Genomic DNA, 20,428 nt, shown 5'->3' with positions numbered 1-20,428 from the left:
AAATTGAGGCAAGAAAAATTTAATCTTAATCTGATAAGGAATATTTAAAAAACAGTTCTTTGGCAGTACTAGGAACGGAACCCAGGGCCTCACTCATGTTAATCAAGCTCTCTTCCACATGAGCTATACCTCAACCCCTTTCAAAACTGAAAACTACAAGCCAGGTGCTAGTGGCTTAGGAGGCTGAGATCTGAGGATGGTAGTTCAAAGTTAGCCTGGGTAGGAAAGTCTATGAGACTCTAATCTCCAATTAACCACCAGAAAACTGGAGGTAGTGCTGTGGCTCAAGGGCAGTGTTAAGGCCCAGTGTTCAAGATGCATGACCGACCAAAAAGAACATGAAAAATACAACATATATCCTTTTTTTTTTTATGCAAGTACTGGGACTTAGTTAAGCCTATCACTCAAGGCTGGCACTCTACTCTTGGTTCTCTACACCTGGCAATATTCCTTTAATTGTTAAATAGTGACAGCTTCTCCTGAGATTAGGAGTGACGCAAAGATGCTGTCCATCACCATTTTAGGGGGAAAAAAATGGAAATGGGGAAAAGGTCTCAGTGCCATTAAGTAAAAGAAATGTTTGTGAATTTGGAAGGGAGGAAAAATCAAACTATCATTATTTGTAGATTATTATAGATAACTACTATCATTATTTGTAGATTATTATAGATAACTTGTATTCACAGAAAATCTAAGAGTCTTCAGCTGAACTATTACAACCAATGAGTAAACATAGCAAGGTGAAGGAATATAAGCCAATATATAGAAATTAAAAATAAAAACAATATTTGTATGTAATAACAATTGTGAGCTTACTGTGTTCATACAGTATATATCATAAGGGAACAACGAAAACACCATTTAAATAGTACCTAGGAGAAAAGATACTGAAACACTCAAAAAAGAAATTTAATTTTTGTAATTGATGGTGGTAGTGCTGTTTTTGCTTTTAATTTTTTTTAGGGGGTGCAGGAAAGGAAGTAAGAAGGGTGAACAAATGAAATCATGGTATTCAGTGTAAATATGTGGAAAACAAACTATGCAGTTTGTGGGCAGGGACAGGAGAGGGGAACTGGGGAAAAGCAAAGGAAAGGGTAATACTGTCCAAAAAGGAATGCATTTATTACCTGACTTATGAAATGGTAACACCTTAATAATAACAATAAAATTATATTAAAAATCAATTGAACAATTGTACATGCCTCTGCAACCAAACAATAAAACAGTATCAAAAAATCAAGAAATGGACATATCCAAGAGTCAAAGATTAAATATTGTAAAGATCTAATTTCTTTCTCCAACTGACCAATATTCCCAACCAAAGTTCCAGCAGGGTTTGTGTGTGTTATGTACAAAAAAGTGTCAAAAGGAACTACCAGCCAAAATAATCCTTAAGAATATAAATGAATATTGGAGGCATGGCTCAAGGGACAGAGCATCAGCCAGAAACAAAAACAAAAAACGAGAAGACCTTGCATGTTGGATAAGACAAGCTATAAAAGCGGTAATAATTAAGACAATGTGACAGTAGTCTAAAGATAGGCACATTGACTCATGAAACAGAATAAGAAGTTAAGCACATATTTACAAACATTTGATTTATAATGGAACTGGCAGTCAGAGCAGTGGAAAAGCACTCTATCTCAGTAAAGGGAAGAGTCAATTGCATAGCTATTTGGAAGGACAGAAAAAAAGACCTTGTCCCTACCTCACACCATAGACAAAACTCAATTCCAGATAGAATTAAAACTGACCCTATGAGAAATAGCCTATTTCCTTCTCCTTTGGCTTCAACCTGAATTTGGCTAATAGGAGATACCAGCAAGAGACTGAGGTGGGAAGAGGTCAGAGTATTTCTTTCCTAGGCTCTTTCCCCAGCCAGTTTGCAGGAGTTGCCTACATCCTGTTAAGGAAGGCCACAGTTCGAGTCAGGTAACCCTCCTCTTTGAGCTGAGGTAAAAGCTCTTCCTTACAGTTTTTGAAGATGAAGAAGAATCAAGGGCTCTAATCCTCCCTGGTATTGAGGGATTGCACTATTTCTCATTCCCTTTTTAAACTCCACCCACATGTTTATAGATCTTCCATTTATTAAATTCTCAAAATAGCTAGTTTGAGAGCCTTCTGTTTCTTGCGGGAACTCTTGACTAAACAGAGCATTATCTTGGGAAGTTGAAGATATGAGTTTCAGATACGCAGTCCTATCACGCAGGAATTCTCCACTCCTAGCCATATACCATACTAACTAAGGCTTTTTTATTTAGGCCAGGCACATATACAAGGATATTTACAAGGGTATTTAAAGGGTATTCAAACGGGTATTTAAAGTAATATCCACCTTAGTACCAAACTGGGGGAAAAAACAAAACTAAGGACCCCATGAAAGTAGAGAAATGGCTCAAGTGATAGAGCGCTAGCCTTGAATGAAAAAGTCAAGCAAGAGAACAAGGTCCTGAGCTCAAGTCCTAGTACCAGCACTCCTCCACCCCCACCCCCCCAAAGACCTTTCATTTTGTGTACACACACACACACATTTAGTGTATATGTATATATCACACATATAGTATAGATGTCAAATAAATGCAGATTTTAAATGTGCATTTATTCATTTAAAAATAAACACATTACATGTTAGCATAAATAACATTTTTTATGAAAAGCAATTTATTTGCTTTCCAAAGTAAAAGTGAGAGGAGTGGTATTGTATTACATTTTTCTATAAAACTTTTATTGTCTGACTTAATAGAAAACAGCTCAAATTTCCTATTTCTACTGTAATATGTTGTTTTGGTTGAAGAATATGAAGAAAACCAGACTTGCACCAATACTTGGCTGGAAAAGGGGAACTTATTAGCCTTTTTAGATATTTATAGTATAGGTATTGCCTTTGAAACTACCAAAACTAAACAAGTGACAATTTCTCTCTCTTCTCTCTCTCTTTTTTTTTTTTTTTTTTTGGTGCCAGTCCTAGGTTTTGAACTCAGGGCCTGGGCACTGTCCCCGAGTTTTTGTGTTCAAGGCTAGTGCCACACCACTTGAGCCACAACTCTACTTCTGGCCTTTATTTTTTTGTAGTAGTAGTAGTAGTAGTAGTTAATTGGAGATAAAGAGTCTCATGGGCTTTCTTGCCCGGTCTGGTTTTGAACTTCAGTCCTCAGATCTCAACCTTTGGAGTAGCTAGGACTACAGGTGTGAACCACCAGCACCCAGTACAAGGGACAATTTCTTAAAGATTGCAATGTAGAAGCTTTCTGCTATATCAAAATCCATTAGCTTATCTTGCAATTGGCCTTAGTCCTTTACTCATAACATTATGTATACCTCACTAGAAAAACACTAGCTCATTATTTACACTTTATGACATTTCACCACATAACAGAAAAAAGAAAAGGGAAAAAAAGAAATCACTTTCATGTTTTGACAAGCTGTCGAATTCATCATGGTAGGCACAGGTTTCCTTTAATACTAATTTTCATATAAAAATTCAAACTGTAACCACAAGGCATGGTGGCTTGGGTCTATAATTCCAGCACTTGAGAGACTGAGACAGGAGGATCAGAAGTTTGAGGGCAGCCTGGGGTACATAGCAAGACCCTATAGGGGGCAAAACCAAAATAATTTTTTAAAACCCATCACCACCAACAAACTCAAGTTTTTTCTTGGGCTATATTATAGTCAATTGTTTCTTTGAAATAACATTCACTTTATCTTCAAGAAAATGTCCTGGAAGTAGTGCTGTGGCTCAAATGGTAGAGCGCTAGCGTTGAGCTGAAGAGCTGAGGGACAGGGCCCAGGCCCAGAGTTCAAGCCCCACGACTGACAAAAAGGAAAAAAAAAAAAGAATAGAAAAGAAAAAGTCCACCAATCTTCCTATGAGTAACAACTATAGCTTAACCATCAGTCATTTTAGCAAATAAAAATGGTGGTCTATGGAAAAAGCAGCAAGTTGAGCTTGCTACTCAAACACACATGCTTTTCCTCAAAGTAACCATCATGTGTCCTTATGCAGCTGAAGTGCTGAATGCAAAATACTGCACTGCATCATACAGAGTATTAAAAATATGAGCTCTCAAAGACTGAAATTTAATAAAAATCAATCATTTGTTCCGCCTTTATCAAGGATGTTTCTGAAGTTATAGTAGAGGTTTTCTTCAATTGCCAATAAAGGGCAGTAAAGAGTAAAATTAAAAACCAGTGGCCACACACCAGTGGCTCATACCTCTAATTCTAAGCTATTTAGGAAGCTGAGATCTGAAGATGATGGTTCAAAGCCAGCCCAGGCAGGAAAGTCCATAATGCTCTTAAATTAACCACCCAAAAAAAGCCAGAAGTAGAGCTGTGGATCAAATAGGAGAGTGCCAGTCTTGAGCAAAACAAGAAAACTAGTGTAAGCCTGGGGTCATTGTGTTTGTTGTGATAAGGTATCAGAACTTTTTTTAAAAAATGTTATTGTAAAAATGATGTACAGAGGGCTTACAGCTACATAAGTCAAGTAATGAGTACATTTAGTGTCAGGACTTTTATTCATCGCTTTATCACCGATGTCTTTGGACCATCAGTACAAATGCTACTGGTGGAAAAGGCTGATAATGTCTTCATACCATCACGAAATACTTTTAGCCTCTTAGATCCCTTGAAAAGGTTTTAGGGAAACCCTAAGGGATCCACTGATCACACTTTGAAAACTACTGAATTATGCCACCACTAAACATTATGGATGACTGTTCAAAATGTTATGTTAAGGCTGAGAAGGTGGCTTAGTGGTAGAGTGCTTGTCACTTAGCATGCACAAAGCCCTGGGTTCGATTCCTCTGTACCATATAAACAGAAAAAGCCAGAAGTGGCGCTGTGGCTCAAGTGTAGAGTGCTAGCCTTCAGCAAAAAGAAGTTCAGGGACAGTGCCCAGGCCCTGAGTTCAAGCCTCAAGACTGGCAATAATAATAACAATAATATTAAAACAAAAAACCCAGACACAAAGCACTGCATACTTTAAATAAAGTTCACTTATATAAAAATTCAAATACAGAAGCCAATCCAATCCTGAGTGGCTTATATTTGTAATCTTAGCAACTCAGGAGCTGAGACTCATAGAATTACAGTTTGAGACCAGCCTAGGTAATAAAGTGTGTCACATGCTGTTGTCAAAACTACCAGCAAAAAGTCAGATAGAAGGTATGGCTCAACAGGCAGAGCTCCAGCCTAGCGAGGAAGATACGCGAGTGTAATGCCCTAATTTCAGTCCCAGTACCACCCTCAAACTCCAAAATCCCCAAAACAAACAACCATAGGTAAGACTAAACTATTTTGTTTAGATTGCACACTTAGTTAATAAAACACACTAGAAGATTTTAATATGCTTCTCTCAGTAACTGATAATAAAACAGACAAAAACTATTAAGATGATAAGAAATTTAAACGACATAATTAAAAATCTTCATCTCACTGCCACAGATGGAATGTTACACCCAACAGTACAGAATACACATTGTTTGCCAACACACACAAAACAATCACAAAAACTGACAACTTTTTTTTTTTTTTTTTTGGATCCGGTTGTGGGGCCTGAACTCTGGGCCTGGGCGCTGTCGCTCAGCTCTTCAGCTCAAGGCTAGTGCTCTACCACTTGAGCCACAGCGCCACTTCTGGCTTTTTTTTTTTCTGCTTATGTGGTGCTGAGGAATCAAACCTTGGGCCTCATGTGTGCAAGGCAAGTGCTCTACCACTGAGCCAACTTCCCAGCCAGTAACATTTTTAAGTTTAATTTTGGTCAAACTATTCTTTGATGTATTCTTTATGATGCAATTACGTTAAAAATCAAAGTAAAGGGCCAGGTGTTGATGCCTGTAATCCCAACTACTCAAGAGGCAGAGGTAGTAAAAAATAATTTTTAGAGGATGATAATTATGTTCACTTTAACTTTTTGCAAGGCAGAGGTGGTGGGTGAAATGGCAACCGTGTGCCTCGATGTCATATCTCCACGATTTTTCCTGTGCTGTTCATTCTACTCGATGTCCTTCCCTGTGGAGGATCACAGTTTGAGGCCAGCCAGGCAAAGAGAGAATGAGACCCTATCTGAACTAAAACAAATGGACTAGGGGCATAGCTCAAGTGGAAGAACACAGGCCAAAGGCCATGAGCTCAATCCTCAATAACCAAAAAGAAAAAAATTGAAGGTAAAAAGATTACTATAAAATCTAACCCTTGGAAATGTTAATCCTAGAAATTAGAAAACACTTAGAACTCAGTAGTAAAAAACAAAACAAAACAACTTTGGAGAGGAAAGTCTATGAGACTCTTATCTCCAATTAACAAAAAACTGGAAGTAGAGGTGTGGCTCCAGTGGTAGAATACCAGCCTTGAGCAAAAATGCTAAGGGATAGCACATGGGCCCTGAGTTCAAGTCCCAGTACTGACATGCATGCAAAAACAAAGATCCTAAGAAAATTATTATAATAAGTGTCTCAACCTATCAACTGAAAACTGTCTGGTTAACTCCAAAGCCAGAGACAAAAATACAACACAACTCAGCAAGGCTGCTCTCCTCAGGTCCTCTCATCATATAACTCTATGGTCAATTACTCCAATTAGAATCGTTGGTGGGACATTACTTATGCCCACTTGACTGGAGATGATCCCCCTGTGGTTACCTTAAAGCTTTGAGAAAAATTCAGAATCTCCTAGTGTACAGACCAAGAAGCCATGCTTAGAAAAGAACCTCACAAAGTCATGCAATTGTCTTTGAGTAAGCTAGGAGAAAAAAATGCCATCAACAACTGTAATATCTCAGAAATATCATGATGAATGGCTACAAATAAAAGACACTATTTTTTCATTCAGATCTGTGATCTCCCTTGCTTTTCTATCAGCTTTCTCTCTCCTGCTAGCAGTCACCTAGTGTCCAGAGGGGGGAATCAAGATGAAGACACTCCTGCCCTACTGCCCTCCTCTTGCTGGCTTCTGATGACCTTTCCAACCCTAAGTCACTGCAATGTTTGAGGTGTCCACATTACTATCTGCCCACAATCTCTGGATTTTCCAGTTCTCTTCCTCCCCCACTCCATGAATCCTGTCCTTCAACATCACGAAAAGCTCCAATGGTTGACCTATTGGCCCTCTTCTTTGAGTGTCCAGTGACATCTAAGCTACCCTCTTTCTGGTCTAGCAACAGAGCTACTGGCTCCCCTCTCTCATAGGGCTGGGGCAAAAAAATCATAGCCACACTAGTCCTCAATCTTGGCTATATTTTCCATGGTATATTGGTGGGGTTTTTTGTTTTGTTTTGTTTTGAATCCTGGCTTTCTCCTCTTTGATGGAAATGACTCTGGCAAAGGTCATGAATGAGCTGTTCATTTATCAGTCTTTCCTCTAGTGGGCTTTCATCAGTCTGACTCTTAACTCCAATGCTACAGTATCAAAGTCCTTCACTGCCACTCTCTGCTATAACCTTGCTCCATTTCCTTATATCAAGTACACTATTTCCACAATTTTCCAAACACTCTCTCGGACTGATTAGTTTTTAATTATTTGGGAGCCCATTCTTTACATAAAAATCAACCACTTTTCCAATTTCAGACTATTACAATCTACTTTTCTCTCTCTCTCTCTTTTTTTTTTTTTTTGACAGTCCTAGGACTTGAATTCAGGGCCTAGGTACTTCCTCTGAGCTTTTTTTTGCTCAAGGCTAACACTCTACACTTGAGCCACAGTGCCACTTTCCACTTTTTCTGTTTAGGTGGTACTGAAGAATCGAACCCAGGGCTTCATGCATGCTAGGCATGCACTCTACCACTAAGTCACATCCCCAGCCTGCTTTTCTCTTTCTCTCCCTTTTCTAACTTAGTTTCTAATCTATGTCACCTGTCTTCCATCTCCTCAAACCTATTTTTTTTTCCCAGTCCTGGGGCTTTAACTCAGGGGCCTGAATGTTGTCCCTGAGCTTCTTTTGCTCAAGGCTCTACCATTAGAGCCAAAAACCATTTCCTTTTTTTTCTGAATAGTTTTTTGGAGATAAAAGTCTCATGGACTTTACTGCTTGGGCTGGCTTTGAACAGTGATCCTCAGATTTCAGCCTCCTGAGAAGCTAGGATTATAGGCATGAGCCACCAGTGCCAAGCTAAACCTAGACTCTTGTTCAGTATCTGACTTCTGTTTTCTTTTCTATCTTATTGATCATTATTATTTTTAATAACTTCTATATGGTGACTATACATATGTGTCAGCTACCAACCACAGGACAATTACAGCCTCAACTTCACCCTGAACTGTTTCTTAAAAAACTTCAGCATTGGTAGACACTGGTGGCTCACACCTATAATCCTAGCTACTCAGGAAGCTGAGGTCTAAGGATCACAGTCAAAGCCAACAGGCAGGTAAGGTCTGAGACTCTTTATCTCCAATTAACCAGCAAAAAAGCCAGAAGCAGATGTGTAGCTCAACTGGTAGAGAGCTAGCCTTGGGTGGAAAAAACCAAGGGAGAGCTTGGGGCCCTGAGTTCAAGCCCCAGTACCAACAGAAAACAAAAGGCCCTCAACATTCACTTTCCTCACTTCCTGTTCTCTGTTCTCCATCTTCACCAATACCTGAGGCTGCAGCCTGTCTACTCCATCCTCTAAGATGGCACCTGATTTTTTAGCATTGTGCTGTCTGGATCCTCCTACCAATGCCAGTCTCATTACCTGATTAAACTCCCTGGTCATTCTGCCACATGCTCTCTCTCATCTTATTATGCTCCAGAGCACACTTAGAAGTCTCCAAACACCATTCAATTACATCTAATTGCTGGTTGTATTATTTAAACTTAGCATGATAAGACTGGAAGGAAAGCAAGAGTTGGATAACTAAGAGATCATCTTTCCACATTTATCTTGCAATAGTAATGGGAAACAGAGAATGTGAGTATTCCTCATTCTGATAACATGTATAATATAAGTTGACATTGATTCCCAGTCATCACTTCTCATGATTGGTTACTTGGAAGAAATACTTACATAGATAAGTCCTGAATAGTAGCGATCCTTCAGGTTATGCAAAACCGAAGCTTCGTTCAAGCATGTCAACTCTGCCATATCTTCCACCTTGGAGAACTTAGGTGGGTTCATCTTCTGAATGTCATCTTTGTTGACCATTGCTTTCTTTCCATTCTCCGCCAACTCCACCAGAACTTCATCTCCCCGTTCTTCCTTGATACTAGCTGCCTCAAAACCATGGCGTTCTGATGGGATCCACACTAGCTTTTTGGCTGTCCAGTCAGCTTGAGTGGCAGGGTTGTAGATGACAGCCCTGTCCACAAAGAGATACCTCTCTGGGTCCTCCACTCCAGTTCTCTGCGCCATTGTAAACAAAAGGATCCGAGAGCAATTGCCTCTAAGGAGAAAAGAAGGCCAAAGTCAGACGGTTATGAAATAGAAAAGAATTTACAAGTTTTTCTTTCTAAGAGACTTAAAACAAAATCCTTGGTTAACATAAAGCATAAACTCTGGGTTAAGGATCTGGGGGTATTCCTTTTCACGGCCACACTACCCAAGTTTTCCAAGGCAAATTTCAAGGATGACCACTAATTATGACTCTGGTTGTCAGACAACCGCTCAAGATTTGCCCTCAGTTACTGAGAGCTGAGAAGCAGGCAGAAGCAGAAAAGCAAAGTTCTAGGGTGACCTCTTTCTCCTCTCCATCTTCTCTATCACACTCACCACAAATTAAACAGGGAGTTAAGAAGGGAAAGGAGAAAAGCAGAAAAGAAAACAAAGATGAGTAATAAAGGGTCCATGGAGCTGGGATTGGAATTAGGGTTACCACATGCTTTAGCTACAAAAACACATGATGCCTGCCAGGGAATAAAGAATCAGGTCTAAAATATGCCTCCCAGTCCACCTTCAGACAACAGGTCCTGTGCTCCCCTCATAAATGCCTCAAATCAGCCCCCCTATAGCTTTTCCATGCATCACATTAGGGCCACCGAAGGCAAGTGTAACTTGACTTTTACGATCAGCCTTCTAAGGCCTCTATGCCCATCCCATGGCTGCTGGCCTCATCCAGCTTCCACAGCAACATTCTATCCATCATCAGTAAATTCACTCCACTACCCTGATCTTGCCTCTACAGTGTAATGCTCTAGAGTAGTGGGTCTCAAATTGTGGCATGAATAGGACCAGGAAGGCTTGTGAACATATAGAATCTGTATTTTGAACTAATTCCCAGATGCTGTTAACCATAGGCCACCCTTGACAACCACTGTTCCACAGCTCTCTCACTGTCATGGTGAGACATTGTTTCTACCAAGTATGTTGGCTATAAAAGAGGGCGGAGGGAGGGTTGGTAGTGCCAGGCACCAGTGGCTCACACCTGTAATCCTAGCTACTCAGGAGGCAGAAATCTGAGGATCATGGTTCCAAGCCAGCCTGGGCAGGAAAGTCCATGAAATTCTTTTTTTTTTTTTTTTTTTGGAGGGGGGAGAGGTCCAGTCGTGGGGCCTGAACTCTGGGCCTGGGCGCTGTCCCTCAGCTCTTCAGCTCAAGGCTCGCGCTCTACCACTGGAGCCATAGCACCACTTCCGGCTTTTTTTCTTATGTGGTGCTGAGGAATAGAACCCAGGGCCTCAGGCATGCAAGGCAAGTGCTCTACCACTGAGTCACCTTCCCAGCCAATCCATGAAATTCTTATCTCCAACTAACCACCAAAAAGCTGGAAGTGGAGCTATGGCTCAATTGATTGAAGACTAGCCTTGAGCACAAAAGCTCAGAGACAGTACTCGTGCCCGGAATTCAAGCCCCAGGACCAGCATTAAAACAAAACAAAACAAAACAAAAAGACGAAAGAAAGAAAGGAAGGAAGGAAGGAAGGAAGGAAGGAAGGAAGGAAGGAAGGAAGGAAGGAAGGAAGGAAGGAAAGAAAGGTGTTGAGCCGTGCCAGTGACTCATACCTATAATCCTATTTATCCAGGAGATGGGAGGCTTCAAAGCTGAGACCTGGAGGATCCCAGTTTGAAAATAGCCTAGGCAAATCCACAAGCAAAAACCTGGGCTGAAGGAATGGCTTGAGTGGTAGAGCTCTTGCCAGTTCAAATCCCAGTTCAAATCTCAGCACTACAAAAAAAAAAAAAAAAAATCAAACCAACACCTCCGCCCCCTCCAATAAAAGAGGTTGAAAGGCAAGGTTCTAAACTCATTCATTACATGATCTTTTAAAAAATGTTCTCAAGTTTAAAGGTTATAAACATGGATCAAACAAAAATCACAAACTCAAATGGACTCGCCCTCAAAAAAAAAATCACCAAATATGTGACCCATTAAGACTTCTGTAGGGGCTGGGAAGTTGGCTCAGTGGTAGAGCGCTTGCCTTGCATGCCTGAGGCCCTGGGTTCGATTCCTCAGCACCACATAAGCAAAAAGAAAAAGGCCGGAAGTGGCGCTGTGGCTCAAGTGGTAGAGCACTGGCCTTGAGCTGAAGAGCTGAGGGACAGTGCTCAGGCCCAGAGTTCAGGCCCCACAACCGGACCAAAAAAAAAAAAAAAGACTTCTGTAAATAAAACTGCTAACGTATTTTATAACAAAATGATTTTACTTCAGTGTGTGTGTGTGTGTGTGTGTGTGTGTGTGTGTGTGTGTGTGTGTGTGTGTGTGTGTGTGTGTGTGTGTGTGTGTGTGTGTGTACACACATTGTATACATGTGCGTGTTGATCCTGGGGCTTGAAGTCAGGGCCTGTGTAGTGTCCCCCGAGTTTTTGTGTTCAAGGCTAGTGGCTAGTGCTCTACCACTTGAGCTACAGTTCTACCTCCAGCTTTTTGGTGGTTAACTGGAGATAAGATTCTCATAAATTTCCTTGCCCAGGCTGGCTTTGAATCATGATTCCAGATCTCAGCCTCCTGAGTAGTTAGGATTACAGTCATGAGCCACCAGCACCTGGCTGATTTTACTTCTTAGGCACCAACATGGGGAGGGAGAGGGCAATGTAGGAAATATTTGTGCCTATACATACATTCAGTAGTAGGGTTTCCAAAGCCCACCACTACCTCTAGCAACTGGGCCTATTAGACTATGAAGGAGGCTTTCTACACTGGGTTAAAGGTAGCATGAGAATCACTAGGTGAACTTAAGAACAACACACTCCTCCTTTTTGAGGAAGTACAGAATCTAGTAAAATAAAAAAACAGCTAGGAGTAGTGGCTTAAGCCTGTAGTACTTGACACCTGGGAGGCTGAAATTAGCAAACTGTGCCTGTCATCCATAGCCACACAGGGACGCATAAGAAGGAGGATCACAGTTCAGGCTGGCCCAGGGAACAAGTTAACACCCTCAGAATAACCAATGGAAGCTGGAGGCGTGGCTCAAGTGGTAGAGTGTCTGTGTAGCTCAAAGTTCTGAGGTTCAATCCCTAGCAAAAAATATTCAACCATAACAAATATGATAGTAAATTATTCTTACCCTTATTCAGAATAAAGTTATAGCTTATACAGCACATAGCCAATATTACTTTGCAGCCAATAGGTATGAACACATATATTTCTATCTCCCTTTCTTCCCCTCCCCACCCCTTTTTAGAGACAAGGTCTCACTATGTTGCCCAGGCTGGTGTTAAAGCCGTGATCCCCTTGCCTTAGCCTTTCTAAGGGATTACAGGTGTGCTACCAAAATGTCTGGCGTTGTGCACTTCCTTAATTTACCTTGGGTATGTAAAAGCACGCTTCAATTTAGTAGGTGGCTATAATTAGAAAAAATTATTTTATTGGAACAGGTCATTTCTACAGCGGGTCTAAAAATGCAAATTATATTTCTTTTTAGTTATTTTATCATTTTACCAAAATTTACTAGTACTTTTTCTAGGTACAGAAAGGTTTGTCATTCCCCATTAAAAAAATAGATCATAAAATTATAATTACAATGTGCTCCCAATTTTGTGGGATAAAATTACATCTACGTATCTATCTATCTATCTATCTATCTATCTATCTATCTATCTATCTATCTATCTATCTATCTATTTATGCATCACTACTGATGCTTGAACTTAAGACTTGAAGTTCTTGTCAACAATCTTGCTCAGAGCTGGTGTTCTACCACTAAAGCCAGTCCCTGTTTTTAATTCATTGGCTGTTACTTTTGGGCTTCTCAAGCAAGGCACTGGAGACTGGAGCACTCAGCTTAGTCTCTGGTACTTCACAGGAGATCCCAACTATTGATCAGTCATAAGTAAATAGTCCCCAGTCTCACTGTGAGCTTCAACTTCTCCACAACTAATAACCTACTATTCCTTCCACTCCTGACCCAAATGCCACCCTCTCAGAGGTTCTTTTCAGGTCAATCTGGCAATTTAATCCTTTCCTGCTCCTAACATTATGCTCTGTGCCTCTAACAGTCTCCTTGCCCTACCTAGCACTGCACCACTGAGCTTATTTAGTAGGTAGTAGATGCCCGTTTTGTTTAATTCAGAGTTCATGAGGTCACTGGAGATGCCTGGATCAGTTTAACCCTTTACTTGTGATTGTCAAAAACACTGTATTGTTTTTTCACTTGGTTGCACATTTGGTATCTGATCTGAGTTAAGATGGTATTTAACATGAACCACTCCCAAAATGTTTTGCCTTGCTGAAAAGTTATTAACACAATTTTTTAAAATAGCAAGTGTTGTTGTTATATATCCCTAATTACAAACAGACCCTATTCTAAGTAACTGCACATATTAAGTTTTAATCCTCACAAGAGTGCTATAAGGTAAGTACCAACGCCATCTCCATTTTACTGGACGGACATCAGAAAGACAAACAGCCCACCAAGCTCACATCACCAAGTAGCAGAGCTGGGACTGAGCCCAGGATTCAGGTCCAGAATGTAGGCTACAATGATGGAAGGTGAGAGAGGGAGGAAATTGTGAAGGGCATGTAATATGGCTATATATTATGTTTGCCAAATAAAAATTATGTCTACAGGGCAGACTTAGACTTGACTTGGCTAAAGGCATAGATTTAGCAACCTGGCAAAGGATATGTATTTTAAAGGGGAAAAAAATGCCTTTATTTAGGGGAGGAAAAAAAAAGAATAGTAACCTCTTTGTAGTGGACATGAAGATAATCTGGAGCTTTATCTTCATGTCATTTGAAATAACTGCCTAATTACAGATAAATCATTGATCAGTGTATGAATTAGCCCCTAACAGTGCTCAAGTTTCCATTTCCAAAACGTTTTAGACATACTCCTGGGGCTCTATTCCCCAGGTCATTTTTTACTCCCAGTAAAATGCCCACTGTACCCTCCCCCCAACCAGGACCCAATGTAGACATGGACAGAGGGGAACAATTCAATTTCATAAATAGCTTTATTGACAAAAGCAAACAAAAATAATGCACAGGGGCTGGGAATTTGACTTAGTGGTAGAGTGCTTGCCTAGCATGCATGAAACCCTAGGTTCCTAGGTTTGATTCCTCAGTACCACATGAACAGAGAAAGCCAGAAGTGGTGCTGTGGCTCAAGTGGTAGAGTGCTAGCCTTGAACACAGAGAGGCTCAGGGACTGTGTCCAGATCCTGGGTTCAAGCCCCAGGGCTGGCAATAGTAATAATAATAATGACAATAAGTAATAATAATAATGACAATAATAACAATGCACAGGTTATGCACTTTAGAGCATCCTTTAAAAACTGATGAACTAAAACAGGACTGGCCCGGTTTGTGTAATGTTAGCCACCACTGAGGTCACTGACATTCCAGGGCTGTGCAAGTCTGTTAATTTATCAAAACTCTGTCTTAAGCAAACAATCACAAGTGACAGCAAAAGGGCACAAATCTGAATGTATGGCTCCTATCATCTCCCAATTAACATCTTCACACTGTGTAAAATATTTCTCAATCTTGAATCCCAAACCAAGAATTTTAATTCCTCCTGTGTGATAACAAAGTACTAAACTGCTGAGGGATATAATCTTTCACCCTGCAATGCGCCCTTCAAAATTTCCTCCATCTCACCTTGTAGCCAGTCTCTTCACTGAAATGATTTCCCTAAGGAGCCCAAATAAGCGGCCAAGCACTCACAGGTCACATCATTTTGCTGCAAAAGCTTGTGCTATATTGCACAATTACACCATATGCTTTCTCCCGATAAGGACAGGGAAAGAACTGAATTTAAGATGCAGAAGTAAGGAGATGCATAAAATGGCCACTTTTCCAGAACCCAAGACAGACAGGGCATACTTAAAAACATCAAAAGCCTGGGACTAGAATAATAATACAGGCAGATTAATGGAGATAAAACAATGAATAGATTATAAAGTTTTTTTCCAGAGTAAGATCCTATCAGGGCTAATTAAACCTGACTCTAAAGAATCCTCACTCTCAGCATTCACCGTGATAATTTTTAAAAAGGCAAAAATCTCCGTAAAGCCCAAGTATTCTATTTAATAGTATTTTATGATTACTCGGGAACAGCAGTCTTTGTTTCATCCGCAGTCTGGATCTACCCCGCCTGCTTTCCCCTACCCCACCCCACCCCGGTCCCCCCCCCCCACCGCCCATCCACCGCAGTGATCTTGGAGGGAGCTGCAGAGGCCCCAAGAAACAGAGATAACGGTCGTCGGTAGAGGCCACCTTGCCCGAACCGCACCAGCCCTGCTCAGACCCGCCGAACCGACACCTCCTGAAGGCCCCAGTTCCCAGGCAAGGCCTGGCTGGGGGCCTTCCCGGTCCCTGGGCCGCATCCACCCACCACAGGCCCACAAAGCCCCCGCCAAAGCCGGGGGACTCCGTAGCTTCAACTTCCTCTAGATCCCAATCCCAGTCTGATTTTCCGGGGATCAGTGTGAGATCCTAACTGCGGAAGGCACGCAGCGACTCTGCGGCAAGCCACCGCCAGATCACTTACACAATAAAGGGATCCCGAGGCGAGAGCTGACCCCCCCCCCACACCCCCACCTCCAGGGCCCCCTCCCTCCCCGCTGCTGCGCGCCCCCGCCACATTTCCCGCCTCGACACCCTCAAGAGACCTTCCCGGCCTCTCCGGGCGTCCACTCCCGTCTACGGCGGGGGCCCGGCGGCCCTCGGGTCGCGCGCGGCATCCCGCCCCTCCCTCCCGTCCTCCGGGCCCCCGCAGAGTGCGACCCCTCGCCGTGCCGCCGGCCGGCCCCGGAGCCCCGCGCGCCCGCCCGCCCGCCGCGCGCTTCCCCGGGCCGCGCTGACCCCCCGGCGCTCGCGTTCCTCCACCCTACAGGTCTGGCGGCCCCGCGTTCCGCGCCCTCGGCGAACCCCTCTAGAGCTCCCGGGGAGCCCCGCCGGGCCTAACCCACCCACCCAGGGGCCACCCTTCCCGTCCGGCGCCCCCCCTTCCGCCCCCCCCATACCCGGATCATTCGTCAGGACGCGATCGCCCTCCTGAGAGGCAGGCACAGACTTGAGGCACACCCCAGGACCCTGAACGGGGTGCTGAGTCCCCCTCCCTCATCCCCCCGCCAACTGCACATCTCCAGGAACCTCAACCACCAAGGAGCTGGCCCCTACATCTGCACCCCCAGATCTCCATCCTCAGCCCCCCCACCCCCTCCCCGGACTCGCCCTCCCTTACACCCCAGTCCGGATCCCTCCGGGGGGGGGAGTCCCTCTCTCTCAAGAACCACATTCCCTGCCCCTCCTGAGGTCTCCCCATCTCCACTCACTGGGGCCTTGCACCCCAGGCCCCCGGCTCGCCAGGACCCTAGGTCCCCTCACCCAAGGTCCCCCCAAGCACAAACCCTCCTAGACCCCACTCGACCTTTCCCCGCTTGGGTTCGGTTCCGGCGTTCTGGAGTCCCCAGGTCCCAACCAGCCCGGGACCCTTCTGTACCCTCACGCCCCGTCCCAGCTCCCCAGGCCGCAGCACATGGACCCGGGTAGCCGCACCTCTCACCTTCAGCCGAAGATGGTGGCGCCGGCGCACGTCCCCAGCCGCGACCACAGATCCGGCGCCTCTGTCCCAAACCCACCGCTGCCTCCGCCGGGCTCCTTTAGCACTGCTGCTTGCGGCTGCCCCACCCACTCCCACCCTCATTGGGCCAGCTCCACGCCCATCACCGCCGCCCCCAGACCCACTGGTCGGTTTGCGCGCCCATCTCCAAGGGAAGACGTTAGCAACCCGAGCGAAGCTACCTTCAGAGTCGTGCTCCCTCCACCCACCTGGAGTGATGCTCATTGGCTTCCACTGCCGGCCTAAGCTCTCAAACCCTCCATCTCATAGGCTAGCTCTCACGTCCGTCAGAGATTCCGGGAGGTGCGGCCGAGGCCGTGGCAGGCCATTGGCTGGTTCGGGTGGAGATGGACAGCTGAGGCTGGCTGGGCGCCCGGTGATCCCGCGAGGCCAAGGGGGTGCGGATTCTGCAGCTGCCCGCGCGCTGCGCAAACCCGGCGAGTGCGGGCGGTGAGGCAGGTACGCCCCCAGCTCGGACTGGACGCGCCTCGCTCTAACGTGGGGCCTTGGCTGCAAGCCTCCTCCAATGCCTGGCGGGCCCCTCGGCGTGTCCCGCAACGGGACTCCGGCTTCCACCGCGGTGTCGTGGGCCCTCGGCGGCTGCCCGCAGGGGCGGGGCCGGAACGCGGTCCAGAGGCCTGACGTCACCCCGGGCTGCAGGGCGGGGGGGGGGGTGGGATGGGGTGGGGGGAGAGGCCGGGGCTGCGCCGCTCACCTGCAGCGGGGGAGCGGTGCCGCTCCGCCCCTGCGCCGCGGCCTGGCTTCGCGCTGCTCGGCTTGCCCCTCGGACCCCGCTCCCTACCCCCAGTCTGACGCTGTCCTACTGGCCAGACGCGGCACACCTTCCTTTGGCTGCCGAAATTTGGGGTTGGCGAGGGGAGGAGCCTCCCTGCCCAGCCTCTGGGCAAGGCTGAGATTCCAGAAGAAGCAAACTAGGCCTTGGAGAGAACATTTGGGGATATTCATGCGTTCGTTCATCCATCCATCCATCCATCCATCCATTCATTCATTGAAGTGGAGTGTCCTATGTAAGAGGGGCTTTGAGGACTGTTCTAGATGATCAGATCCGGTGTTGTCAGATCCCTTGGGGCCTGTGAGCTGTTCCAGGACCTTAGAAAACGTCTTGACCTTGGGAGAGGGAAGGGGATTAAAAAAAAAAAAAAAGATTCCAAAATAAGAAAATCAGAAAATCGGAGTAAATAAATATTTAATGAAATATCGGCGCAATCTAGTCGACTACAACACAACTCTTGCTTAATTACCCGTGTAGGAATATAATAAAAGTTCAGGTCTTGAGAACAGAGTGAACTCCTTCTTACCAAAACTGGATGATATTAAGAAAATCTTTTCAAATAAAATGTCGCAGCAAAATGTAGTTATTTTGTGTTGGCTATCTGGGTGTGTTGTAATATATATGGTGGAAATGTCTAGTCTGATAAAAAGTGAATTAAAAAAAGGGGGGAGCAGGAAGTGATAAAGAGAAAGCTTCCAGGCAGCTGAGTGTAGTTCTTCCTGAGGAAGTTCCAATAAGGCTCTGTATTGTTCTTTGTCATGGTGCATCTGGTCCCCAATCCCACCTGCAGCCCGAGTGGCTGTTACTTGTCTAGATGACTTGTGATTTGGCCATATGAAGAGTTCTGCCCTTAGTAGTATGGTCTGCACAGGGAGTAATGGTTAACTCTACAAAATATGAATAAAATTATCGATATATTTAGAGAACATATCTCTAAAGCCTGAGTCTTAGTCAAATGAAGTTGTGTGTGTATGTGTGTGTGTGCACGTGTGCACGCCAGTACTTGGGGCTTGAACTCTGGACCACAACTCTATTTCCAGCTTTTTGGTGGTTAATTGAAGATAAAAGTCTCATGTACTTTCCTGCCTGAGTTGCCTTGGAACCTCAGCCTTCACATCTCAGCCTCCTAAGTAGCTAGAATAATAGGTAAGAGCCCTGGCATCCTGCCTTAGTGAAAATCTTTCTAAATAAAAGACTTCATGCTTGGAGCATCCAGGCATAGCCTTGTAAAGACACTGGTTCCATTTACTCGTGATTTTAAAATTTTCCCATAATTTCCATACAAACTCAATGGACAATCCGAAGAAGAAAGCAGGAAAGTCACTAGAAGAAAACCTCACAAAGATTAGTCTTTGATGAGAAATCAATAAGAAAAAGTAGCCCCCAAAGTATATTTCTAGAACTTCTCTCTTTGGAACCATGCCTTCCACTGTTCACAGGCGTGTCTGCCTGGAAAGGAGTAACTGCAAAAGGTCCCAGACCTATTTTCTTCTTACTATACATCCTTCCACCATCCATATTCTCTTGCCAAGACCCCTTGTTCTGTTAAGGTAACCAGTCTTTTTTTTTTTTTATGATCTTTCAGTAGTTGTACAAAAGGGCTTCAATGTCAGTTTATGAGTACAATGCATCTTGATCAGTGTCACACTTTCCAGTATTCTTCCCATCTTTCCAAACCTCACCATCCCCTTAATTTACCTGGTTCCATTTTCACCCATGTACATTGAATGTTATGACTGCAATTGCTCCCCCTTCCTCTCTTCATTTGTCTTCCCTCCCTTCCCTTGACCTCATTCCCACCACATAACACATGAAGGAAACCAGTCTTGAAATCTCTTTACTTCCTCCTTCTCCCTTGATCCAGACATCTAGCTCCTAGCCAGGATATGCTGTGATTTTGTTAAAGAAAACCGGCTTTAGTGTTAGACAGACTTGGTTGTGAATCTAACTGGAGCATTTCCTAGATATTCAACCTTTGACAGATAACCTCATCTCTAAAAAGAAACTAGATACAAATAAGCACTTTAAAGACACTTTCAATAAATAGGTAACATGGTGATTTATTGAATAAAAATGTGACATTGGGAACAGAGATTGGAAATGATCTTTTCTAGGGTACAAGTTTACTACAAAAAGTGAAATCCTTTCAGTGCTTTTCATAGTATTTGTTGGTTTTGGTATTTTTTTACACTGGTAAGGTAGACTGCATTCACAGACACACACAGAGATACACATGCACACATGCACACACGCACGCACGCACATGCAAGCAAAAGTTCACAGATGCTGTTTTTTAGGGTGTAGGTCAGAAGTCCCAAATTGTTCCTTCAGGACAATTCCGGCTCAGGAACTTGCTTTGTTCCATATGCTTGGCCACAATTTTTTTTTTCTTATTTGAGTGAATTCCATCATTACAAATTAAGAGCTTCTTAACACCATTAGTTACTGGAGAAGTGCCCATCAAAATCACACTGGGATCCTACTTCACCTACAAGAATAACTATGATCAAAAAAAGAAACCTGGCACCAGTGTCTCTTGCCTGTAACCCTGGCTACTTATGAAGCTGAGATCTGAGGATCATGGTTGAAAAAACCTGGCCAGACATGAGACTCTTATCTTTAATTAACCACCCAAAATCTGGAGTGGAGCTGTGGCTCAAGTGGTAGAGTACTAGCCTTGAGCACAGAAGCTCAGAGACAACACACAGGCCCTGAGTT

The 20,428-nt window shown here is 43.8% G+C and overlaps 1 protein-coding gene and 1 pseudogene across 8 annotated transcripts in view; one reads left to right on the top strand and one right to left on the bottom strand.

Moving 5' to 3' along the window:
- Myh10 (myosin heavy chain 10) overlaps positions 1 to 17,482 on the bottom strand; it is a 148,534-nt gene extending 131,052 nt beyond the window's left edge. For 4 of the 8 annotated variants that reach the window (XM_070001413.1, XM_070001418.1, XM_070001416.1 and 1 more), the window contains exons 1-2: positions 16,861 to 16,971; positions 8,985 to 9,360 (exon numbers count right to left, since the gene is read on the bottom strand). In XM_070001413.1, the coding sequence (XP_069857514.1) occupies positions 8,985 to 9,329 (345 nt within the window). In that variant the 5' untranslated portion in view covers positions 9,330 to 9,360; positions 16,861 to 16,971. Of the gene's footprint in view, positions 1 to 8,984; positions 9,361 to 16,860 lie in introns of all 8 variants that reach the window. The other 4 variants (XM_070001420.1, XM_070001419.1, XM_070001414.1 and 1 more) reach the window with 3 other exon arrangements.
- Positions 16,873 to 20,428, top strand: part of LOC138813131 (large ribosomal subunit protein uL23 pseudogene) — a 70,105-nt pseudogene continuing 66,549 nt past the window's right edge.

This window comes from Dipodomys merriami, unplaced genomic scaffold (assembly GCF_024711535.1).
Source record: "Dipodomys merriami isolate MVZ:Mamm:240054 unplaced genomic scaffold, mDipMer1.0.p SCAF_59, whole genome shotgun sequence".
NCBI classification, from domain to species: Eukaryota; Metazoa; Chordata; class Mammalia; order Rodentia; family Heteromyidae; genus Dipodomys; species Dipodomys merriami.
Note: the sequence above shows the minus strand (reverse complement) of the source record. Positions and strands in the feature narration are given on the sequence as shown.